Source organism: Bombina bombina, chromosome 5 (assembly GCF_027579735.1).
Source record: "Bombina bombina isolate aBomBom1 chromosome 5, aBomBom1.pri, whole genome shotgun sequence".
In the NCBI taxonomy this organism is placed as follows: domain Eukaryota; kingdom Metazoa; phylum Chordata; class Amphibia; order Anura; family Bombinatoridae; genus Bombina; species Bombina bombina.
Window position 1 is genome coordinate 323834842 of NC_069503.1, and position 12411 is coordinate 323847252.

General features: G+C 35.6%; 1 protein-coding gene across 4 annotated transcripts in view; it reads right to left on the reverse strand.

Annotated features, from left to right (window-relative positions):
• Positions 1-12411, reverse strand: part of DGKB (diacylglycerol kinase beta) — a 1179919-nt gene that overhangs the window by 800546 nt on the left and 366962 nt on the right. For all 4 annotated transcript variants that reach the window (XM_053714112.1, XM_053714113.1, XM_053714111.1 and 1 more), the window contains 2 exons: positions 7768-7853; positions 1434-1523 (listed from right to left, as the gene is read on the reverse strand). In XM_053714112.1, the coding sequence (XP_053570087.1) occupies positions 1434-1523; positions 7768-7853 (176 nt within the window). The remainder of the gene's footprint in view (positions 1-1433; positions 1524-7767; positions 7854-12411) is intronic.

The window sequence follows — 12411 nt, forward strand, 5'->3', positions numbered from 1 at the left end:
GGGTTAATATCCAAACACTTAAAGGGCCATGATACCCAAATGTTTAAACACTTGAAAGTGATGCAGCATAGCTGTAAAAAGCTGACTAGAAAATATCTCCTGAACATCTCTATGTAAAAAAGAAAGATATTTTACCTCAAAAGTTCCTCAGTAGCCACATCCCATTGTAAAGGATTTCTAAGCAGCATTTTAGTGTGTCTGTTCTAGGACAGCTTAGGGGATAAGCCTTGTGCACTCTCATATTATTTCACCAATCAGGTAAAGGAAGCTTACTATGAAATCTCATGAGAGTTAAAGGGATATGAAACCCAAATTTTTTCTTTCATGATTTAGAAAGAGCGTGCAATTTTAAACAACTTTCTAATTTACTTCTATTATCTAATTTGTTTCATTCTCTTGATATTCTTTGATGAAAAGCATATCCAGATAGGCTCAGTAGCTACTGATTGGTGGCTGCATATAGATGCCTCATGTGATTGGCTCACACATGTGCATTGCTATTTCTTCAACAAAGGATATCTAAAAAATGAAACAAATTAGATAATAGAAGTAAATTTGAAATGTGTTTAAAATTGTATTCTCTACCTGAATCATGAAAGAAAATTTTGGGTTTAGTGTCCCTTTAAGTCAAATCTCATGAGATCATAGTAAAAGGTCATGACCTCAGCACTGCTGATGCTGATTGGCTGCAGTTAATTTCTTCTTTTTTTTTTTTTTTTTTTTTTTTTTTACCTGCAGCTGGGAGCAGCTGAGTATAACTTTTTACACAGAACTTACTCTGCTGAGCTGAGGAGATTGTGAGGTAAAATATCTTCCTTTTTTACATAGAGATGCTCAGGTGATATTTTCCTGTCAGCTTTTTACAGTTATACTGCATCAGTTTCAAGTGATTTAGCATATGAGTATTATGTCCCTTTAATCTTCACTTAACATTCCAATGATGATATTTCCTTTTTTTAGTTTAAAAATGTAAACTGAAAATGCATGAAAACTTAAATAAAAAACAAGCTATTATATATAGTTGAAAATGGAAAAATGGGTTTTCAGAAGGTTAAGGCTACAAAAGTACAAACATTTAAAAATATATTTTTATTTATTTGAACTGCTTCAAGTTTAAAATATCTGCAAAAACTCTTGTGAACCACTTTTCAAAGCACTTCTGAAGGTTGTTTCAAGTATTCTTATTGCACTTCAAAAACTCCTTTGTAAACCATGTCTGATAGAGGCCATGTAGATATAATAACAAATATAAAGTGGAGATTGAGAACTAGTTAGTATTTCATGCTGAGTAAATAATAGGTTTATTTAGAATGGTATACTTAAAAATTAAGGTAATAATCTCTTAGAAATAGGCTTTAGATGGCTACTATTTTGGCCCTAAGTAATATATACCATGTATTTATATAGCATTGAGTAATCAAAATATTTGTTACCTCCACCCCATCTTAAACATCTTGCCAGATCATTGCCAGTGCCAAGGGGCAAAATAGCCACTGGAGGCTGCTTTATCAAATTTGCTTTGTCTGTAAAAAAACACAAAAAAAAATAAATAATAATAATAATATACTTGTGAAACATCTAAACAGGACAGCACCTGTTAAGAATACAATATTATTGCAAATATGAATCTGCAGAAATGTATCGATAAATGTACCAGATTATTATGCTAGTAAGCACTGTACAAGACCACTTTAATTTTTTTATACTACATAATTATATAACAATTTTGCATTGTTTAAATTGTGTTGTTCTATTCTTTACAGGTCATATAAAGCACATATGAGCACAGACATATTAGCTCTATTGAGTGTTAACTGTGCAAGTTAAATCAATAAAACAAAAAGGAAAACAATATACAGAGGTGCAAGATGGAAAAAAACACACTGATACTCTCCTTTAGGTCAGACCGCAGCCTTCTTGCAGTCTCTCCCTTGTGACTGTGTATATATAGATAGATAGTAGTAGTAGATGGCCATCTACTACTACTATGTATTAAATCAATAAAAAATCTATTATTCTTGCTCTCAAATTACAAGATGATGATAGATAGAAAGATAGATAGATAGATTGATAGATAGATAGATAGATAGATAGATAGATAGATAGATAGATGATAGACATATATGTTTTTGTGTGTAGGTATGTTTATACATAAATATTATATATATACCTAGACACAAATGCACATACAAATCCACCCACATATACACCTTTGAGCCCTTCCCAGCCCAACATCTTGTCATACCATATCCCTTTTAATCACTTTTATCAGATTTATTTTAAGAAAAAAGTTATTTCCCTTTAATATGTATAAATGTGAATAAAAGACTTTATTTTAATATGTTTTACATTTTTATATACTTTTATAGTAGCTCAAACACTTTACTTCAATTCTCCAGTTGCATAAATGATTTTAGAGCTATTATGTTTTTCTTGAATGCAACACATAACTTACCACTCTAAATTTGAGAGCTGGGTAACCCCATTTTACCACAATCTAGTAGAAAACTACTTGGAGGAGAAAACATTCCTGTGGAAGGGATTAACTACCAAGGAAATCTGCTTCCCATATTTCCTGTCTGGGATGTGAAATATAGAAAATGTTTCTGTGTTCAATCAAAAAACATTGACAGTTGCTTCATTGCTAAGCTACAGCTATATCATTGCAGGAATGAAAACTCAAATATATTTAGTCTTTCAGAAGAGGACAGCTTTGAAGGGGCCAAAAGATCACAAGAGTCCAAGATAATTATTGTCTCCTTATCTCCTAAGGAAACCAAACTCTCTGTGGTCTCCTGGATCCCCAGACTGAAACCCAATTCCAGAAAAAAGGCATCTGCAGAAATTATTGCCCAAATTGGGTAAATAAAGCATGACCCCTGAAAAATAGTTAGGCAAACTATGCGCAGGCCTTGATTTGAAACCTATTTAGTACTCTTGAGATCTTTTACAGAGTGCAATAGGCTTACTTAAAAAGGTCTAAACTGCCCCTCCCAGAAAATAATCTGGATTGGGGCCATACCTTCAAACTAATTTGGAAGATGGAGATGTCTCATTGAATTATTAGCCTTGTTGCAACTGAATTAAACTTCCAGGAAGATCTGGAAGATTTAGTCCATTGTAGTTTGTAAGACTGCTGGTTCCTAGATTGACAAAAAGAACAAAAAGGACTATTTGTTCTATTTTTTCACTTAGACTTCCTATCCAGAGGAAGAAAAGTTATTTTTCCTCCAGACACAGTGGAAATGATAACATAAATTCTTCCTTGAAAAAGAGGAGCTACAAAGTCTATCTTTGGACACCCATCTGGTCAGCACTTCAGCCCGATGATGGACCTCTTCAGCCAATCAGATTCAAGTTCAATCCGATTGGCTGATCCAATCAGCCAATCAGATTGAGCTCACATTCTATTGGCTGATCGGAACAGCCAATAGAATGCGAGCTCAATCTGATTGGCTGATTGGATCAGCCAATCGGATTGAACTTGAATCTGATTGGCTGATTCCATCAGCCAATCAGAATTTTCGTACCTTAATTCCGATTGGCTGATAGAATCCTATCAGCCAATCGGAATTCGAGGTACGCCATCTTGGATGACGTCCTTTAAAGGAACCATCATTTGTCGGGAAGTCGTCGGCCAGGATGGATGTTCCGCGTCGGCGGGATGAAAATGGATCCGGAAGAAAGAAGATTGAAGATGCCGCTTGATAGAAGACTTCAGCCCGATGATGGACCTCTTCAGCGCCCGCTTGAATCAAGACTTCAGCCCGATGATGGACCTCTTCAGCCCGATGATGGACTTCTTCAGCCCCCGCTTGGGCTTGGATGAAGACTTCGGAGGCTCCTCTGGACAGATCGGTGATACCCGGCGTGGGGAAGATAAGGTAGGGAGATCTTCAGGGGCTTAGTGTTAGGTTTATTTAAGGGGGGTTTGGATTAGATTAGGGGTATGTGGGTGGTGGGTTGTGATGTTGGGGGGGTATTGTATGTTTTTTTTACAGGCAAAAGAGCTGAATTCTTTGGGGCATGCCCCGCAAAAGGCCCTTTTAAGGGCTGGTAAGGTAAAAGAGCTTTTCTATTTGTATTTTAGAATAGGGTAGGGCATTTCTTTATTTTGGGGGGCTTTGTTATTTTATTAGGGGGCTTAGAGTAGGTGTAATTAGCTTAAAATTGTTGTAATCTTTTTCTAATGCTTGTAAATTATTTTTTTATTTTTTGTAACTTAGATATTTTTTTATTTTTTGTACTTTAGTTAGTTTATTTAATTGTATTTATGTGTAGGTATTTGTATGTAATTAATTTATTGATAGTGTAGTGTTAGGTTTAATTGTAGATAATTGTAGGTATTTTATTTAATTAATTTATTGATATTGTAGTGTTAGGTTTAATTGTAACTTAGGTTAGGATTTATTTTACAGGTAATTTTGTATTTATTTTAACTAGGTAGCTATTAAATAGTTATTAACTATTTAATAGATATTGTACCTGGTTAAAATAAATACAAAGTTACCTGTAAAATAAATATTAATCCTAAAATAGCTACAATATAATTATAATTTATATTGTAGCTATATTAGGGTTTATTTTACAGGTAAGTATTTAGCTTTAATTAGGATTCATTTATTTAATAAGATTTAATTTATTTTGTTAGATAAAAATTATATTTAACTTAGGGGGGTGTTAGTGTTAGGGTTAGGCTTAGCTTTAGGGGTTAATAAATTTAATAGAGTAGTGGTGAGGTCCGGTCGGCAGATTAGGGGTTAATACTTGAAGTTAGGTGTCGGTGATGTTAGGGAGGGCAGATTAGGGGTTAATACTATTTATTATAAGGTTAGTGAGGCGGATTAGGGGTTAATAACTTTATTATAGTAGCGGTGAGGTCCGGTCGGCAGATTAGGGGTTAATATTTGTAGGTAGGTGGCGGCGACGTTGGGGGCGGCAGATTAGGGGTTAATAAATATAATATAGGGGTCGGCGATGTTAGGGGCAGCAGATTAGGGGTACATAGGGATAATGTAGGTTGCGGCGGTGTGCGGTCGGCAGATTAGGGGTTAAAAATTTTTAATAGAGTGGCGGCGATGTGGGGGGGCCTCGGTTTAGGGGTACATAGGTAGTTTATGGGTGTTCGTGTACTTTAGAGCACAGTAGTTAAGAGCTTTATGAACCGGCGTTAGCCCAGAAAGCTCTTAACTCCTGGCTTTTTGCTGCGGCTGGAGTCTTGTCGTTAGATTTCTAACGCTCACTTCAGCCAAGACTCTAAATACCAGCGTTAGAAAGATCCCATTGAAAAGATAGGATACGCAAATGGCGTAGGGGGATCTGTGTTATGGAAGCGGCTGCAAAGTGAGCGTTAGACCCTTTCATGACTGACTCTAAATACCAGCGGGCGGCCAAAACCAGCGTTAGGAGCCCCTAACGCTGGTTTTGACAGCTAACGCAGAACTCTAAATCTAGCGGTTAGACTGTTAGAAGGTCTAATGTGATCTATTAATGAATTGCAAAGCTAAACTAGTAACAATCCTGCATAAGAGAAAATAACATTGTGCATACTTGGAGGCATAGCTGCCACAACTACAGTGTGCACAAACCTTTAAACGCTGGAGAAAAATCTAAAGCATTCTCTTGTATTGAGGAAATGCAGGGAGCACATATTCCTTTCAAGCCAAGAACAACATTAGACTGTTGGAATGCCTAATGTGATCTATTCTGGAGACAGACAACCTTGGGCAAAAAGAATTAAAAGGAACACCTCCCTGTTTAACAATAGTAAATAATAATAATACACTGCATACAAATGTAACCTGGCATAATAATTAACAAAAAATATCTTACAGACATTTTGAAAATATCCATTGCACTCAGAAACAAACTAACAGTTGAGGAATTAAAAAAAAAAAAAAGGGAAGTAACCCAGCTATTAAATGCAACTGCAGAATACAAAAACCCCCAGATTACAAGTTGAGCACTAGCAGACATTTTCCCTAATACACTGCTTTGAAAAAACATTTAACGTGGCTGACTTAGTGCATGTGTATTACAAGTTGAAAATACAAATATAACATGTGAGCAAAACCCTTTGCACACTAACTTCAGGATTTGGGATATCACAACCGTGCTAACTTACCCCCATAGACTTCTATGGAGCATGCTGTTCAAAAAACATTGCTCGCGAGCTAACACAACACACATTAGACATGGGGGGATATTTATCAAAGCCTCAATTATGCTGCATTCGCCGGCACCGATACACTCGCCTAACATCGCGGCCGCAGAGCTTAATACGCTCTCCATATTTATAAAAATGCCGGTAAAAAGCCACGCACCAAGTACGGATGGATGAGCATCGGACTGTTGTTAACTAACAGTCATCGATCTCGCTGCTATTCGGCTTTTTACCAACTTTATAACCTGTCACTAAACGCCACCACAATACTAAAATGTTTAACCCCTTTCCCTGCCGCAACTAAATAACATTTTTAACCCCTATCCTGCCGCTCCCGGACCCCGCCGTCACTAAATAAACGTATTAACCCCTAAACCTCTGGCCTCCCACATCACTTTCATTAACTAAACCTATTAACCCCTAAACCGCCAGCCCCCCACATCGCCATAAACTAAATTAAGGATTGAGCTCTCATCCTATTGTCTGATTGGAACAGCCAATAGGATGAGAGCTGCTCAAATTCTATTGGCTGATAGAAAGAGACAATAGAATTTTAGCAGCTCTAATCCTATTGGCTGATTGGAACCTTTCAGCCAATAAGAATGCAAGGGACGCCATCTTGGATGACGTCACTTGCACTCAAGTTCCATTTTACGGCGGCGACCGTATTGAAGAGGAGCTCCATGCCGGATGTCTTCAGGATGGACCTGCTCCACGCCAGATGGATGAAGATAGAAGAGGCCGCATGGATGAAGACTTTGCCGGATGGATGAAGATAGAAGAGGCCATAGGGATGAAGACTTCTTGATGGCTGGATGGATCCTTCAAGTTGAACTTCAAAAACTGTAAGTGGATCGTCTGGGGTTAGTGTTACGTTTATTTAAGGGTTTTTTGGGTGGGTTTTATTTTTACAGTAGGGTCTGGGCAGGTAAAAGAGCTAAATGCCCTTTTAAGGGCAATGCCAATACAAATATCATTTTCAGGGCAATGGGGAGCTTAGGTTTTTTAGATAGTGTTTTTATTTGGGGGGTTGGTTGTGTGAGTGGTGGGTTTTACTGTTGGGGTGTTTGTATCTTTTTACAGGTAAAATAGCTGATTTCTTTGGGGCAATGCCCCGCAAAAGGCCCTTTTAAGGGCCATTGGTAGTTTATTGTAGGCTATGGGGTTTTTATTTGGGGTGGGGGCTTTTTTATTTTGATAGGGCTATTAGATTAGGTGTAATTCATTTTTATTTTTTATACTGTGGTTTGTTTGTTTTTGTAACTTAGCGTTTTTTTTTGTAACTTAGTAATTTGTAATAGTAGATTTAAATAATTTGAGTAGGGTTAGGTTTTTTTTTAATATGTAATGTAGTTAATGTAATTGCTAGTTTAATGTAATTTTAGTATAATAGTTAGGGTAGGTTAATTAATAGTTTAATATAGTTTATTTTAATTTTACAGGTAAGTTTTAATTTATTATATGATTGGGATGTTGTCATTTTAAGGTAAAGTTAGCAGGTTTTAAGGTTTAGGGGTTAATAGCATTATTTAGTTTATGGCGATGAATTATTGAATTATTATGAATTTAAAAAATAAATTACAATTAACTATTTTTGTTCTTACCTATACAATCTAAAATCCAACCAACAGTTCCATCTCCTCCACACGCAAGCACTTTAAAGTCTGGAGCATCTCTAAAGAAGTTCAACCTGAAAAACAAAATATGTTCTTATTATATCTCATAACATGGTAAAAGCTATATTCTCATGTGGGCTTGTGGCTTTTGCAAATATAGTACAACCCACCAACACAACAATCCAAAAACACATGTGCATTGGTTTAGATCAGATGGTTGTCAATCTTATCATAAAAGAATAGAGTGACCAGGCGCCAACTTACGGAGGCTAGGTGTGAAGGATAACAGCAGGAATTTATTATACAAAAATTAAAAACAATTAGATGGTTGAAATTCCTATTTCATGGATCCATGAATCTTACAATAAAAATATATTACAAAACAATGAATAAATGTAATAAAATATAAGTGGGTCTAAATAGACATATGTATATGACTTGATAAAAAACTGATGCCGCTGAGGATGGTACAACAAAAAATTCAAAAATTCAAAAATACAATTAAAAAATGTCCAGAAATTAGTGTCCAAAAAATTAAATCACTAGTGATAACTTGTGGTAAATTAAATCACAACAAAAAATCTTCAAAGATGTGTCAGAAATATGTCAGCAGAGTGTCCCAAAGATAGCAGTCCAAACAAATGAGCGCAATCCAAAACAATGAAAAATTGAGTGTTTCACAAAATATTTTAAAAAACGTGGTTCAAAAAAGATACGTTAAAATTAGATGATGCAGGAAACAAAAAACATAACAATTGTGCTGGTGAAAAAAGAAATCCAAATAGTTATGAAAAACTTTTCCTCCTGTTTTCTTCCGATGTGAGATGGTCAATTTCACAGGACAGAAGAGAAACCCATATTAAAAAACAAACTGTGTGTGCAATATACAAAAAAATTTCCTGTGAAAAGAAAGAAATGCAAACAATGTGTAGCAGGTTTATAAATAATTGCTCCAATAGAATTAGGCTTACCAGTCTACGCGTTTCGGCCCCTCTAGGCCTTTATCAAGACTGGTTATTGTACTTACTAGTGGCCTTTTATAGCTGTCTGCTTTGTTTGACCGGATGTGCAATATTGCAGTACTTCTGGTTTTGGTGCAAAATATTTCTCTAAATATCCCTTTTATTCAAGTCCCTCATTTATTGGAACTTTCATGTGTAGCATAAAAATTAGACCTAAAAATTAAAGATGTTAAGAATGTTGAACTTCAACTCGAGAGTCTAATCCCCGTATATTGGTGACATCACTTCCGGTGGGTAAAGGCTGCCGTTAATTGCAGCTAGCTCGAATTTTTCTTTGTTATTTTTAATGATCTATATAGCCGGTTGTTGCGGTTTGCTAAATTTTCTATTTTCTAGTTGATGAATTAAACGATTCGTATTTTTAGTTATGCCGGTAACCCGGCTCTCCCATTGGATGTGACGTCACCTGTCGGCCGCGAGGTGATAGGATATATGTAGAGGGGTGTGTTGACAGTATTAGTGTTGGTTATGGTTTTTTAATAATAAACTGTCAGCTGAGTGAGTTAGTTATATATTATTACTATTCAGTGAAAAACAAATAAAACTTAAATCAAATCATGAAATGTATTAGATATATTTATGCTTCGATTACTTAGAGCATAATGTTAAGCCGAAATTTCTTATGTATTGTCAGAACTTTCATTACTAAAAATATAAAAAGAATAAATATAGAGCAACCTATATAGTATATAGAGAGATCCTATAATGATGCTAGTTAGCGTATCGGACGTTGTCTTCTAAACAGAAGTTAGTCTCTGATGGAGTTGGTGTTACAATATATAAATATATATGATATGTATATACTTCAATTTCTTATGAAATATCAAGAGGTCCTATGATGAAGTAAATTAGCGGTGTCAGACATTGTCTTCTAAAAGGAAATTGATTTCTCTAATTGGGTGAATGCTGCAGTAAGAAAATTTTTAAAATTGTTTAAAAAATGAGTGACATGTTGTAATCTGTTCTAATCTATAACAATCGATTCAATCTCGATTGTATTAGGAAAGCACAATCTAATGCTGGAGTCTAAATTTCCAAATTGTTATATGGATATTTGATTCAGAGCCACTTCAAAAAATTAAAAAATTAAAAAATTGTTAATAAGTATAATCGGAGAATGTACGATCCGACTTATATTATAGAGACATAGTCTAAATGTTCTACCTGGATGTTGTAGATATTGTATCTTAGTGTGGAGCCAATAAGCTTAAAAAAAAGAGGAAAGATAACATCTCTACTCAATCGGTATATCAAATAGAAATTATTTCCTACAGAATAGTTTGTTCTTTAATAAGTGGATATTGTTTCTTACGAAATAGTTTGCATCACAACAACTATGGATAACTACCCTAAGTAGTGTGCTAAAGATCAATCTGCTAACTTTTTGCTCATTATTGAGTATAGAGAATCGCTTACACTGGATATGGATTCTAGAATTAAAGAAAATGAGGAGATTTTATTGAATCTAGAACATTCTGGACAAGAGTCAAAAGATATATCAGACAAAAAAGATAATTTATTTAAAAAGTTAAAAAAAGTAAGGGATGAAGTAATTCATAAGAAAACCAAAAAACTTATGAGAGAGTTAGAGAATAAAGAGACAAATACTAACGAATATGAGAATAACGAAATCATTGTAAATCAGGAAATAAACACAGGGAAGGATTTGACCAACACACAGCCCACGGTCATACATACTAAGTCTAATAATCAACAAGGGAATTACAATTTCCCAGAATCCAATCAAGATCCCATTAGACATACTAATAAACAAGATTACTATATGACTCAGAGACCTAATCAACACAAACCACCCCTGCGAAATCACAACCGAACAAATCACTTCATACATTCAACATACCGACACAATAGGACTTACTATGATAATAGGAGATATGATGATACCATTGGAATTATAACAAAGGTAGGACTTTTAGATCCAGAGAGGAATATTCACCTGATAGAAGAAGAGATACCCAAGAAGACAGATGGGGAAACTACCACAATAGAACACCAAACCATTTAAGAAATAGGAATGATTTTACATATACACCAAGAGGATATTACGAGGGGAGAACATATCAGTATAGACAGAATTATGAAGAGCGACCATATCAATATAGACATAATAGATTTGAGTCTGGATATGAGGATGAGAGTGACATCCCTGCTTATAATAAGCATACAAGGAGCAATAATACCCACCGAGCTCCAAGAAATGATTATAGAACCCAATGGAGTAAAGGAGGATATACCCCTTCTGAAAAGGACCCAAATAATGGGCACGCAAGGGAAGAATGGAGGATCCAACAATGTACAAAACGGACCGAGCAAGGAGACGGACCTAAAAGGCCGACTACCAATAAAGAAATCAAATCACCTTCTTTTTTAGAATTGGACAACATACACAACAGAGAGAAGGAGAGAATACCAAAACCACAAAGAGAAGCGAGGTCAGAGAAACCGACAACATCATAAAGAAGAAGAACAAAACCCACCGTGGGAAGAAAGGAGGAGCGAATAAAAATAAAAACAAAACAACTGAGATCAATCCAATGGCTGAAGAAAAAACAGGAGGCATCTTCAATTTAAGCTCCCATATACTCTCTAAAGATGAAACCTCTGTTTTAAAGTATGGCCTCTCTTTCGCCCCCACAAGGAGTCTAAATAAGTTTCAAACCTTTATCAATGTAAAGGAGTTTATTCGTAAACTCCCTCTGAAGCGATTTTTCGCAAAATCACCTATTGAAAAATCAATCTATAGCTCACAGGAAACTACTGATGGCTACTGATGGCTATAAACATACAGACTTAAAGCCGAAGTCAACGTTCTATCCCATAAATAGCAAGGGAGCGGCTATAGAGTCTTTTGAGACTATAGTGTGTAAGGAGCTAAGAGAGATACAATCGAGTAAACTAAAGATCAAGAAGCATAATCTCTCCAAACAACAAATAAAAACCATCAGGACATTAGAAGACAATCATAATCTCACAATTAAACCTGCAGACAAAGGAGGGGGAATAGTCATCATGGACAAGATAGACTACCAATTGGAGAACGCAAGGACACCTACTTGAAACTGCCAGGAAATCCAGTAAGAACATACAGAAAGGAACTATTGATGATTTTGGATCAGGCAAAAGAACACGGGATACTCAATAACAAGGAGTATGATTATATAAACATCAACCATCCCATAACCCCAATACTATACCACTTGCCCAAAATCCACAAATCGCTACAGAAACCACCAGGAAGACCGATTATCTCAGGCATCGGCTCCTTAAGCTCAAATTTATCAGAGTACATCGACCTGAATCTCCAAAGGTATGTGAGACAGCTACCTTCCTATTTAAAGGACTCCACACAGATATTAAATCTTCTAAATGAATTGACCTGGGAAGACGGATACATCCTTGCAACATGCGATGTGACGTCTTTATATACATGTATCCCACATGAAGATGGTATAGAAGCGGTAGAATTCTTCTTAGATAAAGATGTGGAACTCCAAGATGAACAAAAAACATTTATCCTGGAAGGGATTCGGTATATCTTAACCCATAACTACTTCTATGAAGAAGGAAACTACTACCAACAGTTATGTGG